The sequence below is a fragment of the Drosophila suzukii genome, chromosome 3 (assembly GCF_043229965.1).
Source record: "Drosophila suzukii chromosome 3, CBGP_Dsuzu_IsoJpt1.0, whole genome shotgun sequence".
NCBI lineage: Eukaryota > Metazoa > Arthropoda > Insecta > Diptera > Drosophilidae > Drosophila > Drosophila suzukii.
Window position 1 is genome coordinate 11,649 of NC_092082.1, and position 15,659 is coordinate 27,307.

At 36.2% G+C, this 15,659-nt stretch overlaps 1 protein-coding gene and 1 long non-coding RNA gene across 3 annotated transcripts; one reads left to right on the top strand and one right to left on the bottom strand.

The window, feature by feature from the left end:
- Positions 1-4,962: 4,962 nt before the first annotated feature.
- On the bottom strand, positions 4,963-9,293 carry LOC136116972 (uncharacterized). Its single transcript, XR_011604023.1, has 3 exons — positions 9,235-9,293; positions 5,166-5,322; positions 4,963-5,064 (listed from the first exon to the last, which is right to left on the bottom strand). It is a non-coding gene; the product is annotated as an uncharacterized lncRNA (long non-coding RNA).
- A 3,539-nt stretch (positions 9,294-12,832) lies between these two features.
- On the top strand, positions 12,833-15,655 carry Atac3 (Ada2a-containing complex component 3). Of its 2 annotated transcripts, XM_036814400.3 has the most exons (9): positions 12,833-13,063; positions 13,124-13,474; positions 13,540-13,752; positions 13,898-13,918; positions 14,039-14,156; positions 14,213-14,541; positions 14,600-14,694; positions 14,751-14,820; positions 14,935-15,655. In XM_036814400.3, the coding sequence occupies exons 1-9, from the start codon at positions 12,968-12,970 to the stop codon at positions 15,397-15,399; spliced, it is 1,758 nt and encodes a 585-aa protein (XP_036670295.3). In that variant the 5' UTR covers positions 12,833-12,967; the 3' UTR covers positions 15,400-15,655. The 2 variants fall into 2 exon arrangements, with proteins under 2 accessions (XP_036670295.3, XP_016933262.1); XM_017077773.4 differs by lacking the exon at positions 13,898-13,918 and having other exon boundaries at positions 12,834-13,063.
- Positions 15,656-15,659: the final 4 nt, after the last annotated feature.

Here is a 15,659-nt window from a genome sequence, read left to right on the forward strand (position 1 = left end):
CGATTTAACCCCTTATGAAAAGTGTAAAAATCGGTCAAATATTTAAGTCTCCTAAATTTACCCGAAAATGATTTGGATCGTTAGCTAAGGTTGTTAGCTGGTAAAAACAGTCATACTTTCGACTGAGACCCATTTTACCCCACTTTTGATATAAAATGTCAACGGAAAAATTTTTGTTCTTGCCATAAGTTATGAATCTAAATTTTCAGTAAATAATATCAGTATTTGGTTCGCGGCAATTCAACATATGATCGAAATGAGGAGTGTCACATCGCGTTGAGTTCGTAATAAAATTTCCAATCGATTGGCACTAAAGCCTGAAAACGTTAATTTTTGTCAATTTTTGGCAAAAAATAAGTGTTGTAACCCCTTATGAAAATTTCAAAAATTGTCAAAATATGTAAAACTCCTACACCTACCTGATAGCAGTTCATAAAAATCCTTATTTTAGCTGAGACCCTAGATTTATTCGTTAGAATAAAATTTCCAATAGATTGGCATTTAAACCTAAAAACGTTAATTTTTGTACATTTTTGGCAAAAAAAAAAACACGATTCAACCACTTATGAAAAATGCAAAAATCGGTCAAATATTTAAGTCTCCTAAATTTACCCGAAAATTATTTGGATAGTTAGCTGAAGTTGTTAGCTGGTAAAAACAGTCATACTTTCGGCTGAGACCCAATTTAGCCATCTTTTGAGATAAAATATCAACGGAAAAATTCTTGTTTTTGCCATAAGTTATGAATCCACATTTGATCTAAATATTATCTGTATTTTGTCCGCGGCAATTCAACAAATGCTCCGAAAGAGGAGTGTCATACCGCTGTGAGTTCGTAATAAAATTTTCAATAGATTGGCATTCAAACCTTAAAACGTTAATGCATATTCTGGTACAATACTAAACATAATAAAATGCAATTAAATGCACCTTGAAATTTTTCGATTCTCTATTAAAAAATAACAATTTATTTATGATTATTGCGATAGATTACATTTACTTAATAACTTCATTTTTAACTACATATTTAAAAATATATATTTTAATACTAGAACTAACACAATCTTTTAATTTTATTATGTTTCGTGTATCTTAATAGAAAGAAAATCTCGAGCCACCCTCGTTTTCTTCGTTAGAACTCGGACGCTGCGATTGGCGTGTTGCCCTCCCAATTCGTTAGAAGAGGACAACAGTACCTACGCCGCCATTTTGTTAACGCTTGTGAGTCGTAAGCCGGCGTATTGCTGACACAAAGCGTTAGAAGAAGACGGCAATACGCTCGTCGCCATTTTAACATATATACATATCATATAATAATAGGGTGGTCCCAAAACATATTGTTTTAATTTTTCCGACATATGAACTAGCACCAAACAATAGCTATAAACAACAAAAAATATTCGCTGCTAAAAAAAATAATCCGTGCCCATTATTTGAGGTTGTTTGCTGGTAAAAACAGTCATGCTTTCAGCTAAGACCCAATTTAGCCAACTTTCGACATAAAATATCAACAGAAAAACTCTTGTTCTTGCCATAAGTTAAAAATCCAAGTTTTCACTAAATAATATCAGTATTTTATCCAAGACAATTCAACAAATAGTTGAAATGAGGAGTGTCATACCGCGTTGAGTTCTTAATAAAATTTCCAATCGATTATCATTTAAACCTAAAAACGTTATTTTTTTTTCAATTTTTGGCAAAAAAAACACGATTTAACCCCTTATGAAAAGTGCAAAAATCGGTCAAATATTTAAGTCTCCTAAATTTACCCGAAAATGATTTGGATCGTTAGCTAAGGTTGTTAGCTGGTAAAAACAGTCATACTTTCGACTGAGACCCAATTTACCCCACTTTTGATATAAAATGTCAACGGAAAAATTTTTGTTCTTGCCATAAGTTATGAATCTAAATTTTCAGTAAATAATATCAGTATTTGGTTCGCGGCAATTCAACATATGATCGAAATGAGGAGTGTCACATCGCGTTGAGTTCGCAATAAAATTTCCAATCGATTGGCACTAAAGCCTGAAAACGTTAATTTTTGTCAATTTTTGGCAAAAAATAAGTGTTGTAACCCCTTATGAAAATTTCAAAAATTGTCAAAATATGTAAAACTCCTACACCTACCTGAAAATGATTTGTATTGTAAACTCAGTTTGATAGCAGTTCATAAAAATCCTTATTTTAGCTGAGACCCTAGATTTATTCGTTAGAATAAAATTTCCAATAGATTGGCATTTAAACCTAAAAACGTTAATTTTTGTAAATTTTTGGCAAAAAAAAAAACACGATTCAACCACTTATGAAAAATGCAAAAATCGGTCAAATATTTAAGTCTCCTAAATTTACCCGAAAATTATTTGGATAGTTAGCTGAAGTTGTTAGCTGGTAAAAACAGTCATACTTTCGGCTGAGACCCAATTTAGCCATCTTTTGACATAAAATATCAACGGAAAAATTCTTGTTTTTGCCATAAGTTATGAATCCACATTTGATCTAAATATTATCTGTATTTTGTCCGCGGCAATTCAACAAATGCTCCGAAAGAGGAGTGTCATACCGCTGTGAGTTCGTAATAAAATTTTCAATAGATTGGCATTCAAACCTTAAAACGTTAATGCATATTCTGGTACAATACTAAACATAATAAAATGCAATTAAATGCACCATGATATTTTTGGATTCTCTATTAAAAAATAACAATTTATGTATGATTATTGCGATAGATTACATTTACTTAATAACTTCATTTTTAACTACATATTTAAAAATATATATTTTAATACTAGAACTAACACAATCTTTTAATTTTATTATGTTTCGTGTATCTTAATAGAAAGAAAATCTCGAGCCACCCTCGTTTTCTTCGTTAGAACTCGGACGCTGCGATTGGCGTGTTGCCCTCCCAATTCGTTAGAAGAGGACAACAGTACCTACGCCGCCATTTTGTTAACGCTTGTGAGTCGTAAGCCGGCGTATTGCTGACACAAAGCGTTAGAAGAAGACGGCAATACGCTCGTCGCCATTTTAACATATATACATATCATATAATAATAGGGTGGTCCCAAAACATATTGTTTTAATTTTTCCGACATATGAACTAGCACCAAACAATAGCTATAAACAACAAAAAATATTCGCTGCTAAAAAAAATAATCCGTGCCCATTATTTGAGGTTGTTTGCTGGTAAAAACAGTCATGCTTTCAGCTAAGACCCAATTTAGCCAACTTTCGACATAAAATATCAACAGAAAAACTCTTGTTCTTGCCATAAGTTATAAATCCAAATTTTCACTAAATAATATCAGTATTTTATCCAAGGCAATTCAACAAATAGTTGAAATGAGGAGTGTCATACCGCGTTGAGTTCGTAATAAAATTTCCAATCGATTTTCATTTAAACCTAAAAACGTTATTTTGTTTCAATTTTTGGCAAAAAAAAAAACGATTTAGCCCCTTATGAAAAAAGTCAAAAATCGGTCAAATATTTAAGTCTCCTAAATTTACCCGAAAATGATTTGGATCGTTAGCTAAGGTTGTTAGCTGCTAAAAACTGTCATACTTTCGACTGAAACCCAATTTACCCCAGTTTTGACATAAAATGTCAACGGAAAAATTTTTGTTCTTGCCATAAGTTATGAATCTAAATTTTCAGTAAATAATATCAGTATTTGGTTCGCGGCAATTCAACATATGATCGAAATGAGGAGTGTCACATCGCGTTGAGTTCGTAATAAAATTTCCAATCGATTGGCACTAAAACCTGAAAACGTTAATTTTTGTCAATTTTTGGCAAAAAAATAAGTGTTGTAACCCCTTATGAAAATTTCAAAAATTGTCAAAATATGTAAAACTCCTACACCCGACCAATTCGTTAGAAGAGGACAACAATACATAAGCCGCCAGTTTATTAGGGCTTGTGTGTCGTAAGCCGGCGTATTGCCGACACAAAGCGTTAGAAGAAGACGGCAATACGCTCGTCGCCATTTTAACATATATATATAGCATATAATAATAGGGTGGTCCCAAAACACATTGTTTTCATTTTTCCGACATATGAACTAGCACCAAGCGATAGCTATAAACAACAAAAAAAATAATCGCTGCTAATATAAATAATCCGTGTCCGTTATTTTCGGTTTTCTTGTTCTTTTCTTGTTCTTGTTCTTGACATAAGTTATGAATCCAAATTTTTAGTAAATATTATCAGTATTTTGTTCGCGGCAATTCAACAAATGGTCTAAGAGAGGAGTGTCATACCGCGTTGAGTTCGTAATACAATTTCCAATAGATTAGCATTCAAACCTGAAAACGTCAACTTTTGTCAATATTTAGCAAAAAAAAAATAATGTACACCTTATGAAAATTTTCAATAAAAATATTTATATTTAAAAATATATATTTAAAATTTTATACTAGAACTTATTATTTCAACTTATTAATTTTATTATGTTTCATGTATCTTAATAGAAAGGCAATGTCGAGCCGCCCTAGAACTATTCGGTAGAAGAGGACAGCGACACCCACGCCGCCATTTTAACAGAACTCTGAAGCTGCGATGAGCGTGTTGTCCGCCCAATTCGTTAGAAGAGGACAACAATACCAACGCCGCCATTTTAAGGCTTGTGCGTCGTATTGCTGACACAATGCGTTAGAAGAAGACAGCAAAACGCGCGTCGCCATTTTAACATATATATACCATCTTATATTAGGGTGGTCCCAAAACATAATTTTAATTTTTTCGACATAAGTTAAGTTTCCTATATTTATCCGAAAATTATATGGATCGTTAGCTGAGGTTGTTTGCTGGTAAAAACAGTCATTATTTTAGTTCATTGTTGTAGTTGTATAAAAGTAGTAGTATTATTTATAAATTTTAACCAGCAGTAGCTGTAACTGAACTTGATAGCTGGTTATTTTGCACCATTATTTATTGTGTTGATTTATAGTTTTAAACTGTCTGTTTATTTCATGCATTTAATAAATTTTAATTTTTTGTCCACTCACCTAAGTTAAAAGTTAGTCCTTGTGTGTTTTGTGTTAATCCGTTTGTGCCTCGTTCAGCTGTAAGGGAAAAGAATTAATAAATGAGATATAAGTATATATACAAGCAATAAACAAGATAAACGTGCCGTTTGGTATATTTAAAAAAATGGCCAACTTACCTTTTTGCATAAATTGCTCGTCCACGTCCGTTCTCTTTGAGTTTTTTAAGCACTGCTCACTCAGTTTGGTCAATAAGAAAAAGAGAGGGAGAGCGAAAAAAAATTATGGCCGCCGGCGCACACTGAACGCTTCCAAATGCACTGTGCCCAAAAATACCTAGTATGAATGTTTTATTAGATTTTATTGATTGTTCCCTTTTAAATTTATAATTGGTACATAGCTAACAAATATATAATTAGTAAATATCTAATAAATATATAGTTAGTAAATAGCTAATAAATATATAATTATAGCTTATCAAGCTTATTAATATATAATTCGTAAATAGCTATAAATATATAATTAGTAAATAGCTAATAAATATATAAATATAAATAGCTAATAAATAATGAATAATTCATTAATGAAAATTAAACAGGACAAAATATTAAAAAGCTTGTAATAAATAATTTTCTATTGTACATAAACAAGAATTAATAATTATTATTAATTAAGACAAAAAATTGTGGATAACGCGTGGCATTTCAACAACATTTATACTTAGATTTAGATTATTTCATTTTCATTTTCGTTAAATTAAACATTCTCTTTTTTCTCCAAGTGCCTGAGTCGTCCGCTTCGACCAAGAGAGAGAGAGAGAGTGGAGTGAGGAATGCAAATTCAGAGAGTAAAGTGGACACACAGAGAGAAAGGAAAATATACGTTACATTTTCCTTGAACACTGCGTATCATTAATATTTAAAATGAATTGTACAAAAATAATAAATAAATAATATTGTATTGTACATAAATAATTAATAGTTAATTATAAATAAAAAGAAAATAATAAGTAACGCATGGTAATTAAAGAAGTATTTCTTCGAATTGGATTATTAAATTTGCATTTTCCTTAAATTTAACATTCCCTTTTTTCTCCAAGTGAGCAAGCCGTACTCTTCCATAGACACAGTGGGGCAAGGGAAGAGAGAGACCATTTTAAAGTCAAAGAGAGTAGTGAACAAAAAGAGAGATGGGGAAAAATACGTTACATTTTTGTTGAACGCTGCGCATTAAAATATGTACATACATATGTAAAGCATCTAAGTAACGGCCCGCAAAAAAGGGAATAAAGCAAAGAAAGGAAATGTTACAGATGCGCAAGAAAAACACAGTTAACTTGTCTGATTGGCGCAAAAAACGGTTGCGAATAATTTTGATTGCGTATGTGTTTGTCTTTGTATGTTTATGCACGCATGCATGCACGTGCAGATTTGATTTTTCGGCCGGTGGTGTGTGTGTTTTTGTGCGCTGTACAATTGGTTGGTGGTTTTTGTCTTGATTACGCTTTGTTGCTGGTTGTCAGAGATAAAATGCCGGCAATCAAAGTCCGGCAACGCCATACGCCATACCGCAAGAACATTGTATGGAAGAACTTGGCTGTATGACAAATAATACGTTTCTTAAATACCTGAATGTGATGTGGGTCGTATGCATAGGTCGTAAGCTGGTTAAATCTTTGATCAGCACACTATATTTAAATTAATTACGACGAACAGAGATGTAAATTTTAGTTTCTAACGATTTTTCCAAAAAAAAAAGACCGTAACGGCAAAAAATGTATTCTCGTAAATAAGCCCGAAAGTGAGTTGGATCGTTGTGTTGTTTAGCAGAGATCCTCAGTTTAGCCAACTTACGACAAAAAAAAATCAGTAAAAAAAGAGAGGCAGCCAGCTTCGGCAAGCCGAAGTTTAAATACTGAAGCAGGTAAACATACAAGTTCAAGTGTAAAGCTGATCTGTAAGTGTACTATAACGGCACCTGATCACACACACACACACACACACAAAGACACTTGTCGACATGTGCATGTCTATACACGCATGCCTACGCAGCGGCGTCACTAAATATTCAGGAATATAACTTACACTTATTTGTCGTTGTCCCATAGCTTCCACTTTTTTTTGAAGGACGCTTTGGCATTCGCATGCAAAGTTAGGTTTGCGGTAAGCACTCGAGTTATATAGCGCGATTTAGACTTTTTTAACGCAGACAGCGACCGATCAATGTAATGTATTCTTTTTCGGCATTCTCATGTACATTGGGTGCGATGTCTGCTTCGGGTGGTCAATTAATAATTTTTTTTTACTAGAAACTTCTATGTCCACAACGCTATCACTTTGTGATAATTTTTATACAACATGCGACGCGACGCGACGTAGAACCGAACACCACCAACCATTTTTGCCAAATGAGAGCCATTTTCGCCGAAATGAGAGGCAGAGGCGAAGCAGATGACACACCCACACCCAAACAGGCGTGCTTTGCGCTCAGAGCGCGAGAGTGAGCGAAATTCCGGTACTTTTACGAGAGAAGCGCCGAATGAGAATTTTCCCTCTCTACAGTAAAGTAAAATGTAAGAAGAAAGTAAGCAACAACTGTTTCAAAAGACACCAACTCCCTCATCAGCGATCTTTTACATTCCAAAGGACAGTACGGTAGACCATAAAATATAAACAGAAAAACTCTTGTTCTTGCCATAAGTTATAAATCCAAATTTTCACTAAATAATATCAGTATTTTGTCCAAGGCAACTCAAAAAATAGTTGAAATGAGGAGTGTCATACCGCGTTGAGTTCGTAATAAAATTTCCAATCGATTGGCATTCGAACATATAAACGTTAATTTTTGTCAATTTTTGGCAGAAAAAAAAACACGATTCAACCCCTTATGAAAAATGCAAAAATCGGTCAAATACTTAAGTCTCCTAAATTTACCCGAAAATGATTTGGATCGTTAGCTACGGTTGTTAGCTGGTAAAAACAGTCATGCTTTCAGCTAAGACCCAATTTAGCCAACTTTCGACATAAAATATCAACAGAAAAACTCTTGTTCTTACCATAAGTTATAAATCCAAATTTTACCTAAATAATATCAGTATTTTATCCAAGGCAATTCAACAAATAGTTGAAATGAGGAGTGTCATACCGCGTTGAGTTCGTAATAAAATTTCCAATCGATTGGCATTTAAACCTAAAAACGTTCATTTTTGTCAAATTTTGGCAAAAAATAAAACACGATTCAACCACTTATGAAAAATGCAAAAATCGGTCAAATATTTAAGCCTCCTAAATTTACCCGAAAATTATTTGGATAGTTAGCTGAGGTTGTTAGCTGGTAAAAACAGTCATACTTTCGGCTGAGACCCAATTTAGCCATCTTTTGACATAAAATATCAACGGAAAAATTCTTGTTCTTGACATAAGCTATGAATCCAAATTCTTACTAAATATTATCAGTATTTTGTCCGCGGCAATTCAACAAATGGTCTAAGAGAGGAGTGTCATACCGCGTTGAGTTCGTAATACAATTTCCAATAGATTAGCATTCAAACCTGAAAACATCCACTTTTGTCAATATTTAGCAAAAAAAAAATAATGTACACCTTATGAAAATTTTCAATAAAAAAATTTATATTTAAAAACATATATTTAAAATTTTATACTAGAACTAACACAACTTATTAATTTTATTATGTTTCATGTATCTTAATAGAAAGGCAATGTCGAGCCACCCTAGAACTATTCGGTAGAAGAGGACAGCGACACCCACGCCGCCATTTTAACAGAACTCTGAAGCTGCGATGAGCGTGTTGTCCGCCCAATTCGTTAGAAGAGGACAACAATACCAACGCCGCCATTTTAAGGCTTGTGCGTCGTATTGCTGACACAATGCGTTAGAAGAAGACAGCAAAACGCGCGTCGCCATTTTAACATATATATACCATCTTATATTAGGGTGGTCCCAAAACATAATTTTAATTTTTTCGACATAAGTTAAGTTTCCTAAATTTATCCGAAAATTATATGGATCGTTAGCTGAGGTTGTTTGCTGGTAAAAACAGTCATTATTTTAGTTCATTGTTGTAGTTGTATAAAAGTAGTAGTATTATTTATAAATTTTAACCAGCAGTAGCTGTAACTGAACTTGATAGCTGGTTATTTTGCACCATTATTTATTGTGTTGATTTATAGTTTTAAACTGTCTGTTTATTTCATGCATTTAATAAATTTTAATTTTTTGTCCACTCACCTAAGTTAAAAGTTAGTCCTTGTGTGTTTTGTGTTAATCCGTTTGTGCCTCTTTTAGCTGTAAGGGAAAAGAATTAATAAATGAGATATAAGTATATATACAAGCAATAAACAAGATAAACGTGCCGTTTGGTATATTTAAAAAAATGGCCAACTTACCTTTTTGCATAAATTGCTCGTCCACGTCCGTTCTCTTTGAGTTTTTTAAGCACTGCTCACGCATTTTGGTCATTAAGAAAAAGAGAGGGAGAGCGAAAAAAAGTTATGGCCGCCGGCGCACACTGAACGCTTCCAAATGCACTGTGCCCAAAAATACCTAGTATGAATGTTTTATTAGATTTTATTGATTGTTCCCTTTTAAATTTATAATTGGTACATAGCTAACAAATATATAATTAGTAAATAGCTAATAAATATATAGTTAGTAAATAGCTAATAAATATATAAATATAAATAGCTAATAAATAATGAATAATTCATTAATGAAAATTAAACAGGACAAAATATTAAAAAGCTTGTAATAAATAATTTTCTATTGTACATAAACAAGAATTAATAATTATTATTAATTAAGACAAAAAATTGTGGATAACGCGTGGCATTTCAACTACATTTATACTTAGATTTAGATTATTTCATTTTCATTTTCGTTAAATTAAACATTCTCTTTTTTCTCCAAGTGCCTGAGTCGTCCGCTTCGACCAAGAGAGAGAGAGAGAGAGGAGTGAGGAATGCAAATTCAGAGAGTAAAGTGGACACACAGAGAGAAAGGAAAATATACGTTACATTTTTCTTGAACACTGCGTATCATTAATATTTAAAATGAATTGTACAAAAATAATAAATAAATAATATTGTATTGTACATAAATAATTAATAGTTAATTATAAATAAAAAGAAAATAATAAGTAACGCATGGTAATTAAAGAAGTATTTCTTCGAATTGGATTATTAAATTTGCATTTTCCTTAAATTTAACATTCCCTTTTTTCTCCAAGTGAGCAAGCCGTACTCTTCCATAGACACAGTGGGGCAAGGGAAGAGAGAGACCATTTTAAAGTCAAAGAGAGTAGTGAACACAAAGAGAGATGGGGAAAAATACGTTACATTTTTGTTGAACGCTGCGCATTAAAATATGTACATACATATGTAAAGCATCTAAGTAACGGCCCGCAAAAAAGGGAATAAAGCAAAGAAAGGAAATGTTACAGATGCGCAAGGAAAACACAGTTAACTTGTCTGATTGGCGCAAAAAACGGTTGCGAATAATTTTGATTGCGTATGTGTTTGTCTTTGTATGTTTATTTGATTTGATTTTTCGGCCGGTGGTGTGTGTGTTTTTGTGCGCTGTACAATTGGTTGGTGGTATTTGTCTTGATAACGCTTTGTTGCTGCTTGTCAGAGATAAAATGCCGGCAGTCAAAGTCCTGCAACGCCATACGCCATACCGCAAGAACATTGTATGGAAGAACTTGGCTGTATGACAAATAATACGTTTCTTAAATACCTGAATGTGATGTGGGTCGTATGCATAGGTCGTAAGCTGGTTAAATCTTTGATCAGCACACTATATTTAAATTAATTACGACGAACAGAGATGTAAATTTTAGTTTCTAACGATTTTTCCAAAAAAAAAAGACCGTAACGGCAAAAAATGTATTCTCGTAAATAAGCCCGAAAGTGAGTTGGATCGTTGTGTTGTTTAGCAGAGATCCTCAGTTTAGCCAACTTACGACAAAAAAAAATCAGTAAAAAAAGAGAGGCAGCCAGCTTCGGCAAGCCGAAGTTTAAATACTGAAGCAGGTAAACATACAAGTACAAGTGTAAAGCTGATCTGTAAGTGTACTATAACGGCACCTGATCACACACACACACAAAGACACTTGTCCACATGTGCATGTCTATGCACGCATGCCTACGCAGCGGCGTCACTAAATATTCAGGAATATAACTTACACTTATTTGTCGTTGTCCCATAGCTTCCACTTTTTTTTGAAGGACGCTTTGGCATTCGCATGCAAAGTTAGGCTTGCGGTAAGCACTCGAGTTATATAGCGCGATTTAGACTTTTTTTTAACGCAGACAGCGACCGATCGATGTAATGTATTTTTGCCTATTTAGCTACCTCTGTGTTGCTGTTGTTGCTGCTGAACGAAAATAAATCATTTGCATTTACACACAACAGCGAACAGCGAACTTTTTTCTATATTGCGTTCTTTGATCGCCCAGCTCGGCATTTATTGCGTTTATTGCTTATTGCACTTGCACTTGCGCGGTGTGGAAATCAGTCTTTTTCGGCATTCTCATGTACATTGGGTGCGATGTCTGCTTCGGGTGGTTAATTAATAATTTTTTTTTACTAGAAACTTCTATGTCCACAACGCTATCACTTTGTGATAATTTTTATACAACATGCGACGCGACGCGACGTAGAACCGAACACCACCAACCATTTTTGCCAAATGAGAGCCATTTTCGCCGAAATGAGAGGCAGAGGCGAAGCAGATGACACACCCACACCCAAACAGGCGTGCTTTGCGCTCAGAGCGCGAGAGTGAGCGAAATTCCGGTACTTTTACGAGAGAAGCGCCGAATGAGAATTTTCCCTCTCTACAGTAAAGTAAAATGTAAGAAGAAAGTAAGCAACAACTGTTTCAAAAGACACCAACTCCCTCATCAGCGATCTTTTACATTCCAAAGGACAGTACGGTAGACCGGACAGTTTTTGTTTATGGATTTATTAATATTTTTGGAGGTCTGTTAACTAAACACCTAATTTTTATGTTTATTTTTACGCTTATTTATTTCAATTTGTATGTCAATTTTCCAGTGAAGGTGGCTGAGCTCCTGGGTGCCATCAAGGTGCCCACCCCGTAGTTTCACCAGCTGCAGCAAATTCAGAGCCAACCGAACTTACAAAATCAGCAATAAAATAAAAGCAAAGCAAATAGTTGTATTACCATTATAAATTATAATATTCCACGGATCGACAAATAAAAAAAGGTAAATAAACGTTTTCTGAATTTTTTTAGCTTAGTGTAAGTGAGTGATAAAAAACATACGCACAATGCTTTAATCTGTAAAATGCGAAAGTCTGGACGGAATATTCTAATAACCAATCCAATAACCAATAAACCCAATAGCCCCCAATACCCAAAACCAACCAATAATTTCTTCAACAAAACATATACATATAAAATACGCAATACGGCTGAAAAACGTAAAAAAAATGCGATGAATATAAAGATTTTTTTGTTTCGGTGGCGGATGATTTATTTTCATATTTTCATATTTCGTGCACGGAAGGGGAGGTGGGGTTGATTCGCGTTCATTTGAATTTGATTGTTTACAAACAAAACGTGAGCCACCGTAAGCCGTAAAAAAAGGAGATAGCCTCATCGTAAGTCAGTAAGAAAGGGAGACGTGAGATCGCTCTCGCTCTCCGAGAGAGCGCAAGAGAGAGGGACTTATTGCAAAAAAACGCGCGCCCGTTGGGGCAGAGGGACCGTGGCTTCCCACAAAAACCATCGATGGAATCCATTCAAACGATAGTAACTTCGATAATCATCGCAAGAAAAAACCATTTGACAGTTTTTCCATCTGGTAACACTACGATTTCAGAAAAAACGTAAACATTATATTTTATGCGATTCCCAGGATTTTGCACAATAAAGTAATTGCAGTTATGCCAACTAATGTCAACCAATCGCTTCTAAAAGTGTTCGCCTGCTAAGATGAACAGCCACGGCGCCAGCAAAGTTGTTGCTACTCTCCGGGCAGATGGCCATGTCTACCCCATGGAAAACTCCAACTTGATGCACTACGAGATTGTGAGTTTGGCGGTAGCGCTGTTCCTAAACCAAACTAAAATGGGGGCCTCCTTCTTTCAGCGCACTGAAGGAGAGGTCCAGCAAAAGAAGGGCAACCTTCTGCCCGCCACATGCGTGGACCTGGGCAAGCAGCTGCTGCAGTGCGCCAGGGACAGCGATGTATCTGGTGTCAAGACCGCGTTGGCACATGGAGCGCCCTTTGCGTCCGACTGGCTCGGTATGTCGGCTCTGCATTTCGCCGCCATGAACAACCAGCTAGAGATATGCGAGATCCTGCTCCAGGGAGGCATCAACATGGACGCCAAGACCAAGGTGGACCGTACGCCCCTACACCTAGCCTGCTACTACGGACACGAGCGGGTGGTCAGCCTGCTGCTAGCTCTCAAATGTAGCGTCAACTCCCGCGATATGGTAAGAATATTCGAGTCTTGTTAGCTCATGATGACCAACCTGTTTTGTATTTCTCCCTATGTCAGCTACGCATGACCCCGCTCCATTGGGCCGTCGAGAAGGGGCACAAGGGCATTGTGCGCCTGTTGCTTAAGTGTCAGGCAGATGTCGCCTTGGTTTCCAAGTTTGGCAAGACACCGATCGGACTGGCCGTTTATACAGAACAAGCAGATGTGCTGGCAGAACTCGAAGCGGCGCGACAGGCGCAGGCTAGTAAAAAGTTCAACGAGGAAACGGAGGTGAGTGCGTAATACGACTCCGATGAAGTCTAATAGATGTTAGTTAATCTTAAGTCGTAGTTACATTTTGGTTGACTGACTCATAAACTTACTAATGTTCGATTTCTTGCTGCCATTGGCTTGCGCTGCGTTTACCGAACTCCAGCGACTAACGCATAAGAGTAAAGTATGTATTTTCAAACATTCGGTATTTGGTTGATTAGAAATTTTCCAATCTTTGAAATAATTCTAAAATGTACTATTGTGTCAATAATTGCTAATACATTATTACAAAATATATCCACAGAAAGAAACCAGCGAGGCTGTCAACTCAATAATGGATGAGCCAGAAGTAGCTAAGAACCTTAATGACCGAGAAATGTCAGTTGAAGAACGAATGGATGTCCTGGAAAACCTGCGAGGGCGTGAGTTAAATAATTGAATCACAAGAGAAGAATGAAAACCTTATAAAACCTTGCAGATACCAATGTGCTGGGAAACTCTGCGCTTAACATGCTGAAGTCGCACGGAATAGCAGACATGATGCAGGAAAACGATGACGAGGCCTCGAAAGAAATGCTAAACACGGCGTTACAAAATGGGCGCCAACTTGTCCTCTCTGAAGGTGGACGTATGCTACTGCACGAAACAAAAGCGGGCATAAACGGCAGGCAATCTGTAAACGGCAATGTCAGGCCCCCAGTCGTGGCTCTCCGCCCGAATGTCAATAACTCTCCTCCCCAAAAGATTCGCATGAATGTCATCAAGCAAAAAGATCTCCCGTCTCCGGCGGGGGTTACCAAGAACAAGGTATTTATTTTGGTTTCTTGTCCCACATTTTTGTATAACAAAAGCTGTTTATGGACAGAATATACGCATAATCTCGTTGACTGACTTCAAGAAGCTCTGCGGATCGGACAGTCAAACAAAAGCCCTGCAAAAAATACCCGCATCGTTGGCAAGGTAAAGGGGTTTGACTATTTTTGCCGAACTTTAATATATCGTATACCCCTGAACAGCTCTGGAATGGTACGTCAGCTACCCGATGGCACCAAGTTAGTCAACATGCGCCAGCTGCAGGCTAGACAGGTTTGAATTGGTTGCTTCATTAGATTTATGATTAGTTGTCCCTGATAGCTATCTAGTTTTGATCACAGATAAAGTTCAATATACTAAAACAGCTGGCATCTTCTCTACTTTTAGTTAAAGCTTCCTTCCCTGCAAAGACCTCTGGAGCCCACCACCATATTAGAAGAGTCACATGGACCCAGCGAACCCGTGGTTCAATCTACACTGCCTGCGAATAGTCCTGCGTCCGGCAGTTCACTCAGAGGGCAGGTGGGCACCGTGCAGACAATACAGCTGCGGCCCTCACATTCGGCAGGATCTGGACAAGTGCCAACGAACAACGGGCTGACACCCAGCAAACCATTTGTCAGTACGACAAAGCTGCCCTCGGCAAAATCTCCGAACGTGATGCCACTCCTAACGTCTTCCGAGATTTGTCGTCAGCTGCACGAGCTGCGGCGCCAAAACGAAGAACTGCGTCGGCGGGCAGACTCCTTTCAGCGGGAAAAGGAGGAGATGCTGAGGCGCATCGACCGACTGGAGCAGATGGTGCTGGTTCGAGAGTCGGAGGCGGATATTGATTTTGGGGACGACGGTTAACTAAATCTAAGATAGGATTATTGTAAATACGTTAGGGTAGGTGTAAGAAAAAGTTATTCATATACCGTTAAGTGCATTTGTTAATCCGCTCAGTAAGCGGAAGATTTCATAACAATATCAGAACCGTATTAACTTAAATGTTAAAATAAGTGCAACAGGTTTGGACATTTAGTAATCTACCTTAAAATGCATTTTTAGTCGATCATTAAGAACCGATTTTCGCTATTTTAATAAATCTTTTTAATAAATATAAAAACCGT

Coding starts and splice junctions, on each gene's coding strand:
- Atac3 (XM_036814400.3), top strand. CDS start 12,968: ATGAACAGCCACGGCGCCAGCAAAGTTGTTGCTACTCTCCGGGCAGAT. Junction 13,753..13,897: donor AGTTCAACGAGGAAACGGAG/GTGAGTGCGTAA, acceptor ACCGAACTCCAG/CGACTAACGCATAAGAGTAA. Junction 14,157..14,212: donor CCTGGAAAACCTGCGAGGGC/GTGAGTTAAATA, acceptor AAAACCTTGCAG/ATACCAATGTGCTGGGAAAC.